Source organism: Pezoporus wallicus, unplaced genomic scaffold (genome assembly GCF_028554395.1).
Source record: "Pezoporus wallicus isolate ANWC-B61680 ecotype Strahan unplaced genomic scaffold, APGP_CSIRO_Pwel_v1 contig_4722, whole genome shotgun sequence".
NCBI classification, from domain to species: Eukaryota; Metazoa; Chordata; class Aves; order Psittaciformes; family Psittacidae; genus Pezoporus; species Pezoporus wallicus.
The window spans coordinates 6,561,244-6,583,867 of NW_026641840.1; the positions used below are offsets into that span (position 1 = coordinate 6,561,244).

Sequence of the window (22,624 nt, forward strand, 5' to 3'; positions counted from 1 at the left end):
TCTGGTCAAACATACCTCTTCTGGCTTGCAGAAGTATCAGTCTTTATGTGCATCATCTCACTAGTTACGTGGATGCTCCTGTTTCTGACCAGCCAATCAACCCCTGGCATAGGTGTCATGTTTGTGGGGAGGAGAGGTGATGCAACAATGTTTCACAAATCTTGGTGCCTTGTGTTGTCTTTAGTTATCTACTACTTAAGAGTGATAAAATGGCTCACTGTTTTGGATGGTTTCTTGGGATGGGATTTGGAATTTCACTGAAGACTGTGATAGCTTTACTATCAGTTGGCTTTTACCACAAGTTTTTTGAGTTTGTTGTTTTGTTACTGCTTGTTTTCCCAGTGCTAATGGTTCTTCTGTAATCTACATCCTTATTTTTCTTTATTACTAGCTAAAACCCAGCTACTTTAGGAAGGAGAGGAATGTGAAGCCTGGTAGATCGGGGGCCAGCTGCATGACTGAGATTCTGAGGTGCTTGTGCCATGCGTGTGTTTCCCAGTACAGAGAGAGATGGAAAGTTCGTTAGTAGGTACCTGTTGATGATACTTTGTTACTATCTTCAGTTTTTCGTATGGGTAAATCTGGTATGTTTTGTGTTTCTTTTGGGTTTGATGATAACTCTTAAGAGCATTAAATCAGCACCATGCTGTTGTTAGAAGTATTAACAACAAAGTGCAAGTTTTGTGATATAAGTACATTGCCCTTTTTTTTCCCCAGGTAGGTAGTCTGTCTGTTTAGTTCTGTGTTGTACTGAAGCTTTTTGGACAGGGACTTTCCTAAGTAGGGCTAGAACACGGTCATTTACCCTTAGACATCTGAATAACCTATGATGAATAAAGTGTTCGTCAGTTTTAGTAATTGTAGAATACTAAAGAAACTTGTGGATCATCATGACTTGTCACGGCACGGATACATGAAATGACACTGCAAACACTGTTTGGCCACCTTCTTATAGTGACCAGTAAATGAAAGTGTTTTAAATGCTCGACTAGAGTCCAATCTGATCTGTAGCAGCACTTCAGCATGTAACATTCTGTAAAAGACTTGGTATGTCCCCCACAGTTTATAGAATATTCTCAAATATGTGAGGTCTTATAAAATGACGTCTTTCTTACTGCCCTGATGTTTTGCCTATGTCTTGTAGCTACTCTTTTGTTAAACTTCAGTGAGGAACATTGCCTACTCCCTTGAGTAACCGTGAAAAGTTCTCTGTGGCAGATATTGAGCCAGTTTATGATTATAAGCTTCATACAGGTAGGGGATTACCTTGTGTGCGTGGCCACTGAAAGGTTCTAATTTCCTCCTTGAAATTCCTGTCTCCTTTGATGGTCAGACAGGTTGCTGAATGATAATCACTGCATCTGAGCCACAGCAGCAGTTTTTCAAGCTGTATTTGCACATTTCCATTGAGTTGTGCATGCCTTCCTTGCTTAAGAGGCAGTTATGATGTTGTCCTCTATACTTCTGTGAGTGCTGTCTGGACATGAGCATCCAGAGCATTCAGTTTGTTATTGTTGAGGTGGCCACAGAAATGAAAGCATTGAATCTAGCAGGGGTATAGCTGTAGCCACAACATCTGCAATGTAAGTACTAGAATGTGGAAAAAGAATTCCTAAACAGGATATCCACTGCAGTGCTTTGTGTTTTTAATTTTTACATAGGGAAGGAGAAGGTTGGCAGAAGGCAGTGTACTGTCCAGAATGATCTAATTCTAGCTGTGTTCTAGCCATTTGTCTTTTAACAGTTCTTCTGTGACTTTATCTTGTTTTCATGCATTGGCAAGTAATATAGGTACTGCCATGTCCTTGAAGGGGGCAGTTTGACAATAGTCTTAGATATTCTAGCACCTTGTCACTGCCAAAAGGGGCAATCCCGTTTTATGTCTTTCCTCCCCCTCTCCCGTTCTGTCACTTGCAATGTCTTTGGCAGACATGTGGCTCTTAGCTGAGTCTGCTCACCATCACTGGTGGTGAGAAACGGAGCTGCTTCTTTTGGTGGCAGCAAGCTGTTAGAATAGATTAGCTTTCTTGGGTAATTGCATCCTTAAAGGGTCTGGAAGGCATCTACATCAGCAGTTGTCTCCTTGCTTGAATAACACTGATTCTTTCAAAGACACTGGATCCACATGAATAGGCTTAAACCACCTATAGAAGAAGGTTTTTCTTTCTATTCCCCGAAGTATGGTGCTGGTCTCTTTTCTTTGTCTTCACCTTTGTTGGTTCTGTGGCATTCCATTTGGGAATGCGGGCAAGGTGCAATTTGAGCATACAGAGAGTAGAGATCCTCTTTAAAAGCCCTCTTTTGAGTGTGCCTGTTGGTTCTATTCTCACTAATGTTCTGGGCCATGAGATTTTACTACACAAAGGAGCAAATCCAGGATAAGGGCTTCGAGATCCTCAGTTTAGCCTTTATTTATTGGAGGGTAAACAAAATCGCCGAATTGTTACTTGAAACAAGTCAAGTTTTCAGTCTCTTTGGACAAATGAAAAGTTTTTCCAGATCAAAAGAACTGAATATTTCATTTTGATGGGAGTAAAGGGTGTTAAATTTTTGTTTTCTTAAGCGAATAAACTGTATGTCTGACTTGTTTCATATTTGAAACTGTTTGTTTCTTGAATTATTAAAGAAATCAGAGCACAACTAAGTACCACAAATCCTTTTTAAAACAAAATCTTTTTAATTGAACAGTACAAGTAAGTCACTATTATGAGTATTGATGTAAAATGTATCTAAAAAATTGAAAGGTTAATTACAAATGTTTCCTAAGGTCAGTCTGTACTAGTCTTGGAAATCATTTTGCACTTGCTTATTGGAGATCTTGCTGCATGTGTTCTTGATTTCCATTCCCCTTTCAGACTGAGCAACTGTACTTCTGTGTAGATGGGTCCCTAGATAGCCTCTGTATTAGAGGCAGAGTGTACTTTTAGCTTTTGCAGTTTATTTACAGGGCATAAAGACTTTGTCTTTAGAGTTATTCAAAAAGGAATCACATACTAACTTTCTGTGTTACTCACAATTAGGTTACTCTAGATTTTCATCCAGTGATTTTTCTATTCCAATTTAAGATTTTACTGTAATAAATTTTAGTCTAGTAAGAAATTCATTTACATGACTTTGAACAGAGAAAGTCTTTTCTTTCTGCGTGCACAGTGAATTAGTGTTGAAATACATCTGTATTTTTAGGTTATGAATTGCATGAAGTAGTACGTGTTAATAGAGTAGGTAAACCACATGTATTTTTGTGATACAAAAAATTAAGTGTGTAAAACCACACATTTTTGTGATACAGAAGATCAAGTGTGTAAAAAGCACTTATCAGTCTGCTTTATGGAGTTGCCTAAGTACATTAGGAAGCCACGTTCTTCAGATGGACAATGGTGAATGTATTACCGCATCCTACAGTTAACTTTTTAAGAATTTTTGGTGGTGGATGTGTTTGGCATCTGCCTCGCATGAAGACAAGAACAGGAATTTCCTGTGAAGAATAACCTAGAAACTTAAATGTTTAATTACTTTGAAATAACAAGGGGATAAGGCAGTGGTGTGTACTTATGGTAATGTCCTTGTTCACTGTTTTCAGTTCAATGTGCTAAAATATTCTTATGTTTATCTTAAATATGAAATTAAATAAGGCATTTCTCTTACAAAGGAAGTTACAAGCACAGAAAAGTAGCGTTACAGCCAAAACGCTATGCTGTCTTCAGGCGTTCTTAGAAAGTATTTTATCTATGGAGTTGGGGGGGGGGGGGGGGGGGGTTGATTTTGATTTTTGTCACCAGTAACATAATATAGTGCTGCTTATTGCTGTCTTGTCAAGCGTCTTGCATGCATGGGTCTTGCGTACTTTCTAGTATTTCACATCAACAAATGGTCATAACTAAAACGTCTTGGTCACAAGTCAGTAGAATGTGGTAGTAGTACTCTGGATATTAGCAGTCTTCAAATATGTATTAACCTGATTGGACACAGCTGTGGGTATGGACATAATGTGATCTTCATGTGAGTGCATACAATTTGGTAACTGGAAAAATGGCAAAAAAAATTATCTTGCTTCTTTCACTGTCTTCCCACCCTCCAACCAAGACTACAGATTCGTTGTGTGGCATGCAGCTAGAATGATGAAGTCTGAGAAATACTTCCAAGTGTTCTCAAAGTTCAAAAGAATCTAGAACATTATGTCACGTTTTGGGACAAATAAAAGTTCTGGGGTTTGTGCTTTCTACTCCTCCTAAACCAATGTGTTCTCCTTTCCTAACTGGTTTTAATTTTATAAATTTAATATTAGTCTTTAGTGTTAACTCTTCCAGTATTCCAAGGCCTGTGATGCCCCTTGTAAAGCAGGGGCAAAAATAGTCTTTCCAAAGTTAATGTGTTAAACAGAATGTAAATTTTGATGATGTCTTTTACTTTATTTATAAATATTTATATTTCTGTGCTGTGTTGTGCAAAATGCAGTGTCAAACAGAAAAGTTGTGCTGTGCAAAGTGATCTGTGAAATGCATTAGCAGCACTCGGTATCTGTTTAAATACTGAGTTTGTGAGAAGAGTGATGTAACGCCACATAAACGTTCTCAGTTGCTGCACAACTTGGGTTTACTGATACTCTGTCAAAATTTTAAGATCTGTTTTTCTAGTTACTATAACTGCAAGAATTTCTGGGATGTCTTTGTCTAGAAGGAGTAGAATGGAGAAAAGGTTACTTTTTTCTGGAGAAAAATCTGAAGAGATTCTATGGGTTCTGTTTCTGTAATCTACCTTAGCGAACTCAACACCTCTGTTCTAATAAGTATGAACTCTACAGCTACTGCTTAAGTTACAATTTGGTATCTAGATTATGTCTGTGTAAACTTTACTGTGGATGGATGCAGAGTGCAGAATCCTTGTTCTTAAACTGTCTCAGCTGTGAGGAGTCCTGGGAGTTGTAGGGTACAGAGAAGTTTGATCATGGCTTCTGTATTTTTCTGCTTCTATAGGGCATTGCTGAGGTTTTGTCGGAATGTGGAGCACAAGGTATATTCTTATGTTTTATATAGAAAGGCATGTATGCCACACAGCACTGCATGATTTAAGCTTTCGGGGACCATTGCCACTTAAGTCCTCTTGCAAATCGGAGTGAAAGCAACAGGCCTTGGTGTCATATTTTAAGTTCAGTTGTGGTTTGGGTGGTCTTACCGGTCCTAATTTGATGCCGATTTTGCTTGTTTAAGGCATTAAAATTTAAAGTAGTCGTTTGGCTTTGCTGGGTTTCATCTTGCCTTCAAAGGGTAATAGCTGGTGGTGGTTCTTCTAACAGAACTTGCATATAACTTATGGCATTCACTACATTGTAGTTTGCATTAATACTAGTGCTGATAACTGCTCTACAGTTGATGGCATTTATCCTAATGATATTTTTTTTAAAGTCATATTTTCTATCAAAATAGGATAGCAGTGTAGTGGGAAAATTGCTTTACAGCTGGCTTTTTGTTTCCTTCTCCCTTCTCTTCTCCCGCTCCTTGGTTAACTTGGTTCCCACATTCCTTGTGGGGGGATTAAAAAGTAGTTCTAATGGGAACATTGAAGCCAGTTAGAATTCTAACTACAGATTTCTGATTAGTTTCACAGTTTTGACCATTTCTTTAATGAACTGTCTGTTCAAGACTCAGATCAGAGTCCTGCTTCCCTGAATTGCCTAGGAAAGTGAGAACCATGTTATGTGATGAGCATGTGCAGCAGCATTTCTTTCATCAGTAAGAAGAAATGATCATTAGAACACTTCCTGCTGCCAAGATCAAGCAATAAAGACTTGATCAGAAGAAGAGTTTTGGGATGCAGATTCCGTCTCTTCCCCCTCCTGCGTATCCAGGTGCTAAACTAGTGTATTTTGTAAGTGAAATAGGAGGAAGTTTAGTTGAGTGTGATTGTGGTGTTCTCAGCTCTATCCTGCTGCTTTGACTAGTGAAGGCATTAAAGAGTAAGGGGTTTGAAATCTCAGTTGGTTTGCTTCAGGTTTGAGTGCTAATATAGCAGATCTTGCTAATTTATGACTTCTTCAGTCTCTTGTGAAGTTTTGAGTTGTCCTTTTAAATAATAATTTCTAAAGCTTTATATAATTCCAAAGAAAACTGCTGGTCCTTCTGTGGCTGTTGGATTGGAGCTTTAGGTGCCTGTATACCATCTCTGCTGTGACTACAGGAGTTTGAAATGCAACAGATTCAGTCCTCAGTGTAGATAACATTGTTTTCAAGCGCATTTATTTCTGCGTGAGCCTGCAAAGAACATACCCTTGCTGTTTCTTGGTGAGATTGAATTCTTTCAACCTCTATGATGTGGATCCCTGAGATATTCTATATCCATGTTATTTCACACTGCTCCTTTGCAGAACAGTTAAAAGGTAAATCCTCCCCATTCATGATACCCCAGTGCACTTGCAGCTGTGACCTGTCCCTTGTTCAGTGATACAACTTTCCCTGCATTTTTTTGAGTGCAGATAGTTCTAATTGTGTGACACAAATAAGAAGCAAGCCAGTGTAAGCTGCTTTCATTTTTCCCACTTGTCACTACTATGGTGATGCTTGTTGTGCAAGCAGCTAACTCTTCTGGTACTCATGTGTTTAATTTTGTTGCTTCCACCATTTGTGAAGGGCAATTTGCAGATGTTAGTTACTGTGCTGTTAGGTGGGGTGGTTTGCATAGAAACTTAGCAATGCATTTAACCTTTAAAAATAAAAGCACTGTTGCTGGTCTTTGTTGAACAAAAACAATTTCCAAGTTGGAAGTACCAGTTGCTAGACAGCACTAATGATGCTCATAAATTGTAAACCGGTTGCAAATGATCTATAACTAACTCTCCATCATGTGTCTCTACTGTACAAAGGTGTGATGAAATGGGGAGAGCACTCTTTAAATCCATAGCAGTCATTTTTAATTTCAAGTTGCGATCTAAATAACTGTGTAAACTATTTCTGTATTTCCCAGACTACATTTTGAAAGAAGATGAAGAACAGAAAGCAATGTATTCAAGATACTGAGGGTCAGAAGCATGAAGGCATGGAAGGTAAGATCTGTGTGTGTGAAAATACTCAAGTACATTATTCAGGTTCAAGCTGTGAAGGTCAGATTGTACATTTGCTCTCAATTAGTATGTTGCTTGTTTTGAAGGAAATTATGTAAGCATAACCACTATCTTAGCATAATATTTTTCTTTGACCTGTGGGGTCCCCAAATCCTTTCTTGTCTTTTCTATTTTTAAAATGTTGATGTCTAGTAGCAGAGCAAAAATGGAGATAGCAATTGTTATTCAGAAAAAATAATTAATTTAGAGTAAAATTCCTTGAAGAAATGTTCTTGCATTTTTATATCCTGAAAACAGTTTCTAACTTTAACAGAATTGGGAGCACTTCTTATTTAATTTACATGATTAGGTAAATATTTGAAGATGTTCAGATTAAAATAATTCAAAGACTGGTAAACTGAAATAAAAGTACACCATGTGTATATAAGATAATGAATATAGAATAAGCTGGTCTAATTTATTTCATGGAGAGAGTGCAAATGTCTGAGGGGGAAGAACGCGGGAGAACAGTGTTTAAATGACAATGTGACCAATAGGAAACGCTGTGATGCTTTCTTTGTTTAAATAGCACTAGAGCTAACTTTCCTTTGTTTTATGGCAAATATTGGTACAGTAGTCTATGAAAAATGGTGCATAGTGGTTTTCACCTGAAACACATTCCTTTAATTACATCTGGGCAGTGTCTTGACTGCATTAGACGTGAAAACTTGATTAACTTGCTTTTAAATACAGAAAAGTCTATCTTATTGCCTTATGATTAAAGTCTAGAAGGACTTTGTTTCAAAAACTGTCAAAAATTCTAAGTGTCAATGTTAATAATACCAGGTGAAGAAAATGAAGAAAGCTATTCCTGTTCTACTTTATTATATGATGGTGACACATGCCCCATCTGTCTGAACTGCCTTCAAGAGCAAGAGATTGGTTTTCCTGAAACCTGCAGTCATACCTTCTGCATGGCTTGTATTCTTAAATGGGCTGAGGTAAGACTGAGAACCAAGGTGTGTGTTTGTTTTTCAGTGAAATCTAATGCCTACAGGTTTGGTTTGTTGTTTATTTAAGAAAATAAGTTACACGTTCTGACTTTGCACAGAAGTGTTTCAGTGACCAGTTTATGAATACATCCTAGGAAACTTTCTCCTTAGTGCGATGAAGTACTTTGTTTCCTTTCACTGGACATCCTGACTTCTATGGTTTCTAGAGATTAGGGGTCAGCAAAAATTAGTGTTGGCCATTTGAAAGATCAGACAGTATTACGTACATGTCATAATACTGGAGTGTCATTAGCTTGCTTTTGCTATCCCTTATGCTGTTTGTCATGTTGTCAGCTCTTAGGGCTGGGACTAATACGTTTTCATGTTAGTCTACAAGATGAGCCTGATAAAACCTTAGTTTTCTAACTCTAAAGAGAATTCAGCTAAAAGGTTTAGTACTATTCTGAATTTTAATAAAATCAATTTAAATATGCCTGTTGCTAAATATGGCTATGACTTGATCTGTGTCAGTACCTTTTAGATAGTTCTGGAACCTTAAAGACAAATGATTTGCTGAACAAGTTCTTGTTGATCTTGTTCTATTTAATCCCTTTTTCCTCACATGTGCCCTGTAATCATTGCATTGAGTCTTTGGTATCTTTACCTTTTCAGCAAGTTTTTCAATTATCAATATAAAACGTCGAAATAGACTTGCTTCATACTGTATTGGAAGGGGGTTGTGCTCAAGTGAGATGCTGGTTTTTGTCCTGCTTCTGTGCACTTGAACTGGTTGCTTATTGTAATAGAGACCATTACTTTGTTTCTCCACAATAAATTCCCTTTTGAAGTAAATAAGGATTTTGGTTTCAGTATATCCTTTATTAGGTTGACATTGTTCTGTGTATGCATACAATATACCCATGTATTACCTTTTACTTATTATATTTTTAACCTTGATTTTTTTTTTGTTATTTGTTGCTGAAGGCTATCAGTACCATAAATCACTTCTTTCTGGCGATTTTATGTGAACTTCAGCATATTGAAACAAGGTTATTAGATGAAACTTGCTTTAGATTCACAAACTAGATAGTAAACTAAATGTCCTGATGCCGTATTTTCTGCTGTGCAAACGATTAATTGCAGTGCTTTTATTTATAAGGGAACAGGAAGTTCTCATCCACAATTTTACTCTGACTTCCTTAGCTGGTTGTTATAATGGCAGCTGAAAGACAATAGTCACATGTATGGTAGATGAAGGGCTTGCTGCTGTCTTTGAATTTGTTGACATTGTCTAACAGATGCTTTTAAGCTCAGTGAGGAAGGGAAATTTTCTTGTTTCAAAGAGGCAAGTGAATGATGTAACATTTTTCTTGTCATGTCGGTGCATTTTTTTTCCACAAAGTACTATCCAAATAGAATAAAAGACTTCTGCTCTCTTAGAGTTTACAGATAAAATAGATGTGATGCCATAAAATCAGTGGGGGGTTGTTTTTTAAAGCTATGTAAGGCTTCTGCTGTTTCTTTCCATTAGTGACATCTGATGGATAAAATCAGCCAGCCTTCCTGTTCTGAGGATGCTTGACAGTTGGACCTGTTGAGCTTGTGAAACTCCATAGTGTTCATTAAACATAAAGGGGGGGAAGAAAAAACCAAATGTTGGAAACTGCCTGACAGATGTTCAGAAGCTTCAGCTGTGAGAAGCATATGAGGTTTTATAGCTTGGAATGATTGAAACATACTATAAGCATGTGGCTATTTGAAGCATGCCGATGCCTTGTGGATTTTTTGTCCTCTATTAATATTTAGTAAGTAAATTTTTTTTGTTTTGGCTTTTTTTTAAGTGTTGCATATGGTTTAGCTTTCTCTGCTAGTTCTTGGTTGATCATAACTAACAAAAACTAAATAATTGACAAATAGTCAAATTTAAGCACTTTGAATAATGAAGGTGGAAAAATTATTTGCTCTTTAAAAAAATGCGTTATGTAATTTACTAGTGGAGAGTTTCAAGCTGGAGACTGATGTGTTGGAAGCTCATAAAAAGTAAAAGGCACTAAATCTGGAGCTCAGGTTACTGGACACAGTCTTCAGTGGGAGCGCTGAAGGATCGATAGTGTAAGCAAAATGTTGCTTTCAGCATAAAGATGTACATGCCAACATTATTCTGCCCACATAATAGAGAACGAGTTTGGTTATTGCTGTGGGTTTTGTTGTAGCTTCTCTATCCACTCCTTTTTCTACACACAAAAAAACCCAAACCCTACCTAGAGTCTTCAATCATTATGGATACTGTTGTGTTACATAAAGGGAAGTAATTACATTGTGTTTACCGTGTCTGTAGTCCCACTAGTAGATTAAAACTAGTTGGGTCAAACCTAAATTTTTTGGCTTGTTTTTTTTTTCCTGGTATGCTTCTACTTTGTATTTCAGTTGACAAGTGCATGTATTCTGGTTCATGAGTTATGAAAGCATTTGAATAAAGCTAATGTGAAGGAAACTTAACTAGGTCTAAGGCAAGCAGATAGCAAATCAGCCAGAACCACTTCATCAAACTGCTTTAGCAACAACAGTATCTTGCCTGCATGCATTAGAGGAAAACTGTACTTCTTTTGTATTCTATTAAAAGAAACTGATCTTAAATTAGAGGAGATAGATATTTAATCTACTTTACAGTCGGTTTTTTAACTTCCTTTCTTCAGAGTGCAAATAACTATACTGGAGATTTCTGTCCTTGCTCTTCTGTTAATTCCTGTTCATGAGGGAAGAGTTGTGAAGAAAAGGTTCAGTGTGTTGTCTGCATTATCGCAGTACTTGTATGAAAGACAGATGTCAGTGACCCTCCCCAGCTAAATATCTCTCAGTCTTTGCACCTGGTTTCCTTCATTCATTTTTCCTCATCTGGAGGATTTGAAAGTGAAGTACATTCAGCTGTAACTTCTCCAAAGCACTGGGGCATGTTCAGGAAGGCCCTCTGTGGTATCAGTGCTTGACTTAATAAATCTAAGCAGTTGGCACGAGGAGCTGTTTTTCATTACATTTCTAGCAGATGTTCTGTTCTTAGAATAGTCTTTTGTGTTAGTATAAGGTTTGGATCAGTGATTATGTAGAGTATACTGCACATGTATATTCTGAGGGTAAACAGCTACTGGTATGGTGACTGGAATTCTTAATGTGTATTCTTTCTGAACTGGATTTCTTTTGTTCTAAAGGATATAGGAAGGAATTAGTTTATGTGGTGATAAGATCCACAGTGATCTGTAATACAGACCACCGGGCAGGATTAAGATTACGTTCACGAGCCAGATATGTTAAACACTATACCTAAAAACCACCACAGCAATGAAAAACCTTATTCAAGCTTATCCAAGGTAATGCATGCACAGACAACACATCTGAGAACTGTTGCACAAAAAAAACCCTGTACTTGTCAGAAAATGTAGACTTTAGGTACCTTTTTTCAAATGACCTGTTTGTCTTTGTGGTATACAGTTGTTCTTGGCGTATTTCCCTGCTGAGGGCAGTTGGACAAGATGATCTTTACAGGTCCCTTCCAACCTTAGTAATTTTGTGATTCTGTGATTTATCCTGTATATTCATGCAGCAGCTAATGAATAATGTTGTTAAAGTGCAGTGCAGAAGTCTGAGTACTTTTGAGTTTGACTTCAGTTCTTCCAATAATACAGTGTCAAATGAAGGCCAGTGATACGCAACTTGTCAACACTTTATGGCAGTTTTGTATTGGAAGTGAAGGACTAGCCAACTGCATGATGTAGGTAGAGAGAGGACAGTTGTTCAGAACTGTACCTAGGTTGCCTGTTGATTAGGTGTTGAGACTAGAATCTCTGTTCTTATGCGCTCTGTATCTTTACTATCCATGAATGATATTTCAAAAAAAAACAACAACCAACCAACCCAAGCATCTCTTGTCAGAAATAGTGCTTTCCTAAAGCATAACTTTAAATATACTTTTTCTCACTGTGTAGTGTTATGGTCTCCCTTTTCTCTAAAGTTGGAGGTGGAATTGCCTGTACATTTCGTTACAGCTAGTAATAACAGTACACTAAAAAGCCTATATTACTTTTACAATCTAAATATCACCTTTAAGCCTGAATTTAGTTACGAGAATCTGGTATTATTTAACAGGTTCTCTAATAAAGAAGCAGTAAAGAGTGTAGGATCGTGTTTCTTTTTGGATCAGCTTTTCAGTACAATAGTTTAAGAACTGACTTGATTTTGGGCTACTTGTGGGGAGAAAAGAAAAACAACAAACTAACAAAAGAAAACCTTAGGAGAATGGATTTACTGCAACTTTTAATTCCATACTTGTATCTTGTTACAGTTTGTTATGAAACCTCGTATCAGGAACTTGATGAGATGGGAGCACCTGCCAAAGTTATTTTATCGGTCGAATGCTTTGGGGTTAGCTTGCACGTATTTGTATAGCTTCCTGACACTTCCTAGCTGGAATAAAGTAACTGCTTCAGCCCTTTGTCTACTTCACTTTGCTCAAATGCTGTTTGAAATTGATGCAGTTAAAATAAGAGACGTTTATTCCTTGAGTTTACAGATCACTGTTTTGTGGTACTGTAGTACTTACAGGAATATTGAACATGAAGTTATGTCTTTGGAGCTAAAGCAGGATTATTTTTTTTAAGGGATTATTAAAACCAAAATACTATGAAATTTTTATTTTTTTTTAAACTTAAAGCTAAGCACACATATGCTCATGGATGTGAGCTTTTCAGGGGTTGCAGATTTCATGAATGCTTATGTATTTTATGGAGAGAATTCTTTGGGAGTCATAAGATAGGTGAAATTATGAATCACTACAGAGTTACCAGTTTTAACATGAGAGCTATGAGTAGTTTTCTGTGAAGAGTAACACAAGTGAAGACATTATGAAGTATGCTGAGCCACTATTCTGTATTTCTCCAAGAAAAGCACCATTGGGAAACAAAGTCACAAATTACCAGCTATGAATTTCTAGTGATTTTGATGATGACATTAAATACTACACGTTCTGGTTTTCTAACAGCTGTGTTAAAGAAAGATACTGTATGAAGCTGTGGTTCTTCTAAGATTGTGACATGTCCCACACCCTTCCTTCCTTGTGTGCACAATAAAAATGATAGGTGTTGCTTGGACTCATTCCATCTCAAGGGCTTTTTTTTTCTTGTTTTAAATATTTTTCCCCAACACGATGGTGTACATTCACTGTTATTTTTGATGCTGCCTGAACAGAAGCCTTGAAAGAGGAATTGCTAACTTGCCTTGGGTGAAAAAAGACTGAACGCCTTTGTTACTGAATCATATTATTAAAAAAAAGAGGAAAGAGATGAGTAAAGGGCCACCACTCCTTGTGATAGCTTCTTGTAAAAATATAGTCAATGTCTTTTACCAGCAGTCCTTTAGTAGCACAAATTGTCTTGCTGTTGGGAAAGGGACAGGGGAAAGGGTGATTTGTTTTTTTTTTTTTTTATTCCATTTAAAAGGAAATAAAAGAGTTATACAGATGAAGTAACATCTAGCTTTCCTCAGGGCTATGCTGCAGTAGTACTATGCTGGGGGCCCTAGAAGTGCACATGGGACTGTCCTGTCTCTGCTAGAATCTCTCTTGAGATTTATAGGGAACTCTCAGGTAATGCTAGGGCTACAAAAAGCCACCGAGTAGAAGAAAAAAACATCTGCTGTTTCTGAACATACCTGAATCGAATGGGAGCTTTTGATTCTTCCAGAATGTTTTGCTCTTTTTCTATGTATAACTTTGTGATTGTTCAACATTTGTCTGGAAGAACTGAAAATACAGGGGTTACCATCTCTCTAAAGGATTGCTGCTAGTAACACTTAGTGTTCTGTGACACTTCATTGCAATGAATAAACATAACTTACTGTGGCTTAAAGTTGGGAACGTAACTTAATATTCATGTGTAAATTTAAAATAGAAACAGGTTGTATTCTTGGAAAAACGTACTTCTCTGTTAAGGTAAATCCTGAAATGAGACTGAAAATCACAAAGAAAGTTAACTTTCTTCAACCTACCTTTAACAGTCTGGTCTATCGAAGAATCAAATATTTACCTTGAAGTTTGCAGCTGTTGCAGCAGTTACAGTACATTGCATGCTATCAAATATCCCAACTGAACAATACATTGCTATGTTCTGTGAGTTAGCTCTGGATTGACTACAGGACAAAAACTGATTCATTATGAGTCTTTAGGGAACTGGCTTAATTACCCTATATGCTTTTCTTAACTAAGGCCATGACACTGGGGGGAACAATGGGTATTCTCCAACAGGGGTGAGTTTTTAGTTAGGATAAAACACCAGAGCATCAAAAGGAGAGGTAATGACTTTAACTTGCATTCCTGTTCAACAACTTATTCATGAAACTACCCTTGGGGGTTTGGGTTTTTTTTGGTGTCTTCCTTTTAATCAGTCCAATTTTGTTCTGTCAACTTGAGTTGAAATCAGAAGCTTCCTTGAGTGCTCAAAGTTTAGGGGCTCCATAAGTGAAAATAGTTGAGCACTCTCTGAAATTGAGAAAAGAACAAAATGAACTGGGAAATTGAAAGCCCTAATGAAAAGACAAGAATTAAATTCACCACTGAATTTCAGGTCAGCATTCACATGCAGGTTTCTCATAGCTGCCTATGCAATTCTAATACTGTGTCTTGCTTGCATAAATAAAAAGTGTAATACCCTGATACTTAAGGGCAGTAATTGAATGCCTCTTAAGGACATACAACTCATATGCTAGTTCTTGTTCGGCGGATATCTTGGGACTGGAGGCTATGTGTGGTTTTGGTTTTTATTTTGTCTTACAAGAGTTCTGAACTGAGCCTGTTCACCTCGCAGTGGGGATGGGGGGGTGACACACATGATGACATAGTGGCAAAACCCCAAACCAAGCAAACAGAGAAAGCCCACCAATCCCCCCTCCCAAACACATATCTGGAATTAAAATGAGTGAACAGTTCTCTAGCAGCAAAATTTAGTATCTGGTAGTTTTTCCTGGAAGATAATTAACTATATGATCCAGTTGGGTGGACCTTCAGTTGAAACTTCCCTGTTCCATGACCAATAACATTTTATTGTTCTCTGTGTATGTTGCTGTTGTCTGATGAAGTGTAGCCTCAATAATACGGCATTTAGGTGACTGGGAAATAAAACCCAATACATCTGTATTCTTTCAAAAAAACTTTCAGTTCATTCTATTGCAAAGTGATTTTTGTTGTCTTACACGTGGGAATCTGTTCTCTCTGCTGACTGCAAAAAATGAGGTGTAATCTAGTCGAATAGATATGCAAGATGAGGGAAGGTGTTACGCTAACTGCTGTTGGTCTTCCCAGGTTTATATTTTGGGGGCATACTTTCTGTTGAAAATAACATGAAAAAATAAAACATTAGAACAAAAAGAAGTGAAAAGGACATGAGCGTATTGGGATAAAACCAATTGCCTAATGGAGATTGAAAAATAAAAGAATGTAGCTAATAATCTGAAATGTTTTTCCTTTTTTGAACATAACTTCTGAGCTAATTTCTTGCAAGGAGAAGTCTACTTACATGAAACAAAATACTGGGTGTTTGAGTAATGTATGTGAATACATTCTTACTGTGAACAAGTTGTAATTCTGTGTGCTTCTGTAAGCTATTATAATGGCTTATATATTGAAATGAAAGTACAGAAATATGTATCAATGAAAAGTATAGAAAACTGAGACTTTTCCTAACTTATTACGAATTTTGTAATAACAAAAATAATTTTTCAGACACAGGCTTCATGTCCTGTTGATCGCAAACCGTTTCAGGCAGTATGCAGGCTCGATGCAATAGAAGAGCAGATAAAGGTAAGTTCCAGACATACTTTCTTAAGAAACTTCAGTAGTAGAGAAAACGCAAGTTATGCCACAACCTTTTATTCATATGTCTGTGTTAAATGAGCTTTTCTAATGAAATAATTATTGCTTTAATGTTTCTGTTACATATTTGAAGCTAGGAATTATTCTTAATTGTATTTTTTTCAAAGTAAGTTTTTACAGTAATAATAATCACAAAGCCACTATTGATACTTTATAGCGTCTTTGAGTGTTCCTGATGTGTCTAAGAATGGAAGTATAGTAATTGGTCTCAGCGTGTTTTTAACTAGATTTTGTAAACAAGTGCTATATCAAGTAGCACACGCTCTTGTCTTTTTTTTTCTGAGGTGAAACTTTTATGTTCACAGCCTTCAGTTCCCAGACAAAAACACATTAAGGCAAGAGGAATCAATTAGTGCTAAACCTCGCTCAACCTAAATTTCTGTTTTTGTTTTTTTTTTCCAGCTGAAATTCTTAATAATACTGCTGCTGCTTTGGGGATAAGTTTCTCAAGTAGGAAAATAAAACGTTCTTCTGATAAATGATCTTGAAAATGTATATATAGAATGATGCTGAGAATTCTGTGAACAGTTTTGAAATTCTGTGGTGAAATTACGGCTATCAGAAATTTCTAAGGTGGTGTTTTTGCATTTTGAAAATAAAAAATTTTGGAAAGGTTTAGAAAATAGGCTCCTACTGCCCATTTCTTGTGCTTCTAGAGGCTCAGGTGATCAACTGCAGAAGAAGCATCCTCACATCCTCACAGCCACAGATAACTTCCTTCTCATAGAAAACCACACTGGTGTATTTTATCTTCTTTATTTCTAAAGAATCAAGCAGCTGGAACAAGTTAAACTGAAGCTTTCATTTGGAAGTTTTCAAGTGGAAGAGCGTAAAGGCTGTATCAAAATACAGTTTGAAAGGTTCTTTATTTGTAGAACTGCAGTGTAAACAGGTGAGCACAGAATAAGGGTCCTGCTCTGAAAAAGAGCCACTGGAGCATAGGGGTAGATGGAATTTGTACGCAGAAATGCTGACACAGTAGTCAATATTAGCTGTGGCACAATCAGGACATTGGCAGTTTTCCCTTTGTGACAGTCATAACTAGAATGCTAATAGCTTAAGGAGTTGCATATAAAGCCAGGATTCTAGAATGAGGAAGTACAGAATATCTAATGCTAACAATTGCAGTGTAGCCATTGAAGTAAACTTTGTAATATGTAATAAAAAGTTTTACATCTGTCTTAGAATTTTGAAGATGGGGAGCAGGGGTTGAAATGTGATGTAAAATCCATAATTTGTTATACTCCAGAGGAAAATCAAGTGCATTTTAATTATGAGGAAGTATTTGAAATTGGTAGTTCAGCATTTTCCCAAGCTGAACCTTACGTATTCAGATCAACCAACTTAGTTTAAAAAAATCCTGAGCTTCCAAATTCTTGGTGGAAGATAGTTCATAGCTTTGAGCTACTTGCCATGGCAGTCTGAATGTTCAGGGATTTTTGGTCTTGTGGAATTCGTATGCATCTCTGGCATAGCCAGTGTACATCTTGAGGTGGGATTTTTTCCTATTTCATGAAAAACAAATGAAAGAAAAAATCAAGTCTGCAAACTGAGATTAAAAAAGTAGTAATATGAAATGTCTTCAAGTTCCTGTATTTGAGCTCGTTTTCTCTGTAGATCTTAACCATCTTTGAATAAATTTAAAGCCCATGTGTATTGAGATGCTAGATTGGATTGATTTTATTTTTCAATACAGGTTCAGGTTAAAAAGCAACTAAGGAGAAAGGAAGAAGACAAACACTGTGCCTGCAATAAGGGAAAATATAGCCATGCTAAGAGAAGAAACTTTGTGAGGTTGGTCATCCTTGTAGTTTCAAGCATTCTAGTTGGTATATTCAAAATATATAAAGTCAATTGGTTTAAGGTATACACCCCAGAAAAATTCTAGAAAAAATAATTTATTTTAAAATAAACTATTTTGCATCAGTGGTACTTTAGCTTTACTTTTTTCACTGATGTAATTCCCACTTGAATACTTACAATAGCAAACAAGAAGTAAGGAGCAGTGTATTTCATGCATTGAGTTCTGTAAAAGTTGCATTTTTGAAGACATTCTGTCAGGTTTTTTTATTAATTAGGATTTTATGGCTAGATCATATTTTCACAATAGAAATCTTTCTCTTTGGTTATCTAAACAGACATCCCCTTTCTTGTATGTTATCATAAGCATTTGTGGTGTTCTTGTTTTACTATAAAACATACTTGTGGTCAAGAACTGATTTTATTCTAGTGAGATTGAGAGGGGATGTAGAAGTAACATTCCTGTTTTGAGAAGCTTTATCTTGTCATTTGCTGCATTGTATAGAGGGAAGCTCAGGATTACACAGACAAATTTCACTAACTAGTGATAATCTAAAGCTAGGGTTTCATGAGATGTATGATATATAGAGTTCTTGAGATTACATTTGAAGCAGACTACTACAGAAAAGATAATGGGAAGTAAATTACCATTTTAGGGGTCTTGTTAGAATATAAATAAGGTTGAGCTTTGCCTCTTACTGTTCTGAACCACCGCTGACTTTGATATTCTCAAAAGTGTTTATGAAAGCAGGTTATAGCGTCTTTCACATGTGAAATCAAGCAAAATTAGTCATTCAGATTTAATATGCAGGATATCAACTTTTAACATGTAAATGGATTTTCTTTTTTTACCTCTGTAAGCTTTTTGAAGTGCTGTGGGGTTTAATATATGGAAGGTGATATACATGATGCAAGTTCAGGTTTGAATAGCAGGCAAAACTTGCACTTAAAGCACACGAAATGAAAATTCCTTAAAATAGGAGCTGATTTTGTTTGGATGCATACACTGTTAACTCAACTATGCCCAGAAATAACTCTTGTAATATTTTTTGTTAATCTTGCAGAAGAGCTGTATGTCCAGACAGAGGGCACTTAGCAGCAAGATTAAGCAAAGTTGTGAAGAAAAAATACAGTAAGTTGGTATTTGCTAGAATGTGCTAGATTTTGGTAGGGAACACTAGAATTTCTTTCCTGATGAGCCGATTTATTACTTTATTTTGATTAGTATTGCTTACATTTGGACATGAAAATCAAATACTAAGGAATAGAAGCATGAGCTTTAGAGAACAAAATTGCAGTATGTGAAACTAGTGTTGTTAGTTTACTTGAAAGACTGCCTCTTCAATTTCAGTTGCGAGTGAAATGGACATAGTTTAAGCCTAATGTCATTTTCTGCACAGCTCATGACTGGCTTTTATTCACGGGAAGCTTTTTCTGTGAGATTTCAGACACAAGAAAGCACTTAGCTGTATTTTGGGGTTGCTGTTTAGAGAGGCTTGTTTAATAGATATTGTTGGGCAAGTGTGTTTGTAACTTCTGAAATTAAGCAAGTATCTGAGGTGAAAAGGGCTCGATATATATGAAGCAATTGTGAAGGTGTATGCCTTTTTAATTTTACTGAGTTTATATGTAAGTACATTATGAATACGCTCGAGATACATTTTCATTAACCTCTCATTGCACTTACGATATTGATAATTTAAAACTAATGCTGAATTTAAGATTGAAGTTTTGTTTCTTATTGCACACAGGTAATATTTTGTATGACAAACGAAACAAGAAAGCTTTGTCAGTGAAGATAAACAAGGTTAGTTCTGATAATGAAACATCTGGGAACTTTTTTTCATGAAAGCATTTATAAAGCTACTTTCTGCTTATTTTTAAGATTAACTTCTATTTGTTAATTTTAGTGTGATTCAAACTATGGGGGTTTTGTCTTGAAGGTGTTAATTAGAATATAATGCCAGGTGATATGAGCTTCTCAGACTAAACAGCTTTGTGGTGGTAAATACTTTCATTTGGATTAGGCTGTTACATTATAAAACACTGTAACTACCCTTTTTTCACTTTCTTCACCAGAAGAAGATGGTGTCAGCTACAAGATGCTAACCAAGTACCATGATATGAAGGTTTTCATTATTCCCATGAAAATACGTAGGTCTAATCAACCAAGTAATAAGCAAGGGATGTTTGCCATGGTCTTTTCGGTAGCTGGTGGCCTGAGTTGTCACTTTATTTGGTGCTTATACACCATAGTTCTCAGAGGTATCTTAAGCTCCAGCCTTCCCCCTTCTAAATCAGCTATTTAGAAATTTTGTTTCTTTTACCATTAAAGGTACCTTCCATTTAATTGAAGAGGTTTTGAACTGGAAGGATAGGGCTTAATGGTAGATCACTGTCTAATTTGTCTCCAGGACTGGTAAATGCTTTCCTATCTGGCTTCACTGATTTACTGTGCACTGTTAAATAGCATTAATGTCTCAAATGGTACCTGTTGCAAAAAAGGTGCATAAGCAAAAGCAGAACCATTAAAAACCTTCATGAGGAGGTACAGGGCTGAATTACCCAGTGAACTGTCAAAATTTAAAATAAAAGAAAGCACTGATTTACAAAACTTCACCTGTTAAGGATATTTGGGGAACATCTGGATAGCTTTTTTAGATGGAGGGAGAAATGTTAATGTTCACAATGATAGTATTTTTAAAATAAAACTTAACAGCTTTTTAGGAGAAGCTTAGTATTTGCACACTGTTGCAACAGGGTGTGTTCCCATCACAACCAGCTGCCTGTGCCGAAGTTTGATGGAGCATATGGGTAATGACTGCACATTTGGACAAGTATTTATATACAGGAATGTTTAGTCAGATTCAAGGTGGCATTAACCCATTAGGTGAAAGGGTATAAATGGGTCAGTGCAGGTAAGTGTGTCAGTCTGGTAGTCTAGAAAAAGTGTCTAGAGGGTTGTTGTTTGGGGTTTTTTTGGCCCTGCAGCCAGCCCAGCACACAGCAGCAGAGTCTGCTGCCCACAAGGCAAAAGGAGTTACGCTAACATTCAGTGGGTGGCTAGGTGTTGTTAACAATTGCAATAGAAGGTGGTATTTGTACAAATATGAAGTGGATTCTGAGTATTATGCCTTTGCGTGAGGACCCAGTAAACAGACACACCAGTCAATCTTCTTTCTGTAATCCTACCTGAAGGCACAGGAGAATCCCAGCTACTTGCATTTAGGTTTTCTTGTTACTCTGAAACCAAACATTCACTGAACTGCTGCGAAGGGCTCTGTCTGGAGGTACTAGTGCTGTAACTCCTGGTTCTTTAGGTAACAGAAGCAGAAATTGTGAAATAGTAAGGATTAGGCTCATTTATTCATCATTTCTGTATGGAGCATTAAAGATTTTGCCTATGCAAAATACAAAGTTCATCTGCAAAGAGCAGGTGTTGAAAATTTGGAGACTAAATGGAGATTTGTTTGTGTAACTGCAGATCTCTGCATATAACTATGAAGCTACTATGTGCCTGCTTTTTGTGAGTTAGTCTTGCTGATGTGGTGTAAATTCAGTGCATCTTAATGTATTATATGTTAATTATTTTATTCTGGAAATCTTTAAACCGTGATATTTCTTTTGTAGCCCAGAAGACAGACCTGCTGGAATGAGTGCTTCAGAACTAATTTCTTCAGCACACTTCCAGCTGGTGGTAGCAATGAAGAGTCCTCTTTTAGCTGTAGAAATGACTGGTTAGTATATACTAGTGCTTAAGAGAAACTGATTGGTTACTGTATTGCAGGTGCTATAGTTCCTTCTGCTTCTGTCTGTATATACTAGCTTGAAATATTTTGAAGATTGTATTTATTAAAGGAGAAACACAAACCTGTTAAAATTAGTATTGTTGCAGGCATTGTTACCTCTATTTCTGTCTTGTGCTCAGTATTTAAATACATGCGTGTGCATGCTTTTAATCTCACTGATTTAATAGGAGTTAATAAGTTTTATTTTTAGCTCATATTTATTCTCTTTGCTGAATTGAAGCCTTGGGTAAGAAACGGTTACTCTCTTTATTCCGGCAGCAGTTAGCAAAGCACTTAACAGTAAATACCCTGGTTTGTATCAGAAAGAATCCGGTTGATTGTTCCTTGATTCCAAGAGGAATACCTTAAACATACATGAAGCAGTTTTGCTTAATGAGCCTAATACATAAGAACTGGTAAAAAATATTTCTTGGTTGATAAGATGGAAGAAAAAGAACAGTCTGGAAGAACATTTATTTGAATAATATGGCCTAATAAAAAAAAACACTGTGTATATGTTTTCAGCAGTCTGTAAAAGAAAAATTGCCATGCGTGCAACAGTATTACTTTGTCAAGGATGCAAAGTTCCTCCCATCTTTCAACTCCCCATAGGCACGTCTCCTGTTTTCTGTTCTGTCTGCCTCATTTATGTAGAGCTGCACCATTTACTATGACTGCTCTAAAAAATAACCATGCATAGTTTCATCGTGGCTGTTAAAGTTCTAATATAGTTAATATTTTTTAAAGGTCATTGATAGAAGTAGTCTTTGAAAATTATGGTGATACGGAGTTACCATTTGTAACTTTTTGTATGAAATTTGTATTTCAGTACAGAATTGACAGAAGTTGATGCAGCAATCAGACAGAAGAGACAAGCACTGGAATTGTCCTGTTCATCTGCGATTGCTAGAGTTGAAAGGTATGTGTTTTGCATTCATAGTGCAAAGGCTCTTAATGTAAGACTTCAAGTTTGGAATTTGATGAATTCAGATTACTCTTTAGATAGAGTATCATTTGATCATAAAACTAAACAGTGTTTGCATGTAACCTGTTAAATTTTTGTGTATTTGTCACATGCTATTTTTATGTCAGCAGA

The 22,624-nt window shown here is 36.5% G+C and overlaps 1 protein-coding gene across 1 annotated transcript in view; it reads left to right on the forward strand.

Moving 5' to 3' along the window:
• The window catches only part of SCAF11 (SR-related CTD associated factor 11), a 46,096-nt gene that overhangs the window by 9,402 nt on the left and 14,070 nt on the right, over nucleotides 1-22,624 (forward strand). Inside the window, exons 2-9 of the mRNA XM_057425490.1 lie at nucleotides 6,958-7,036; nucleotides 7,880-8,034; nucleotides 15,791-15,868; nucleotides 17,637-17,734; nucleotides 18,805-18,872; nucleotides 19,492-19,547; nucleotides 21,371-21,477; nucleotides 22,358-22,447. Coding sequence (XP_057281473.1) covers nucleotides 6,976-7,036; nucleotides 7,880-8,034; nucleotides 15,791-15,868; nucleotides 17,637-17,734; nucleotides 18,805-18,872; nucleotides 19,492-19,547; nucleotides 21,371-21,477; nucleotides 22,358-22,447 — 713 coding nt within the window. The 5' untranslated portion in view covers nucleotides 6,958-6,975. The remainder of the gene's footprint in view (nucleotides 1-6,957; nucleotides 7,037-7,879; nucleotides 8,035-15,790; nucleotides 15,869-17,636; nucleotides 17,735-18,804; nucleotides 18,873-19,491; nucleotides 19,548-21,370; nucleotides 21,478-22,357; nucleotides 22,448-22,624) is intronic.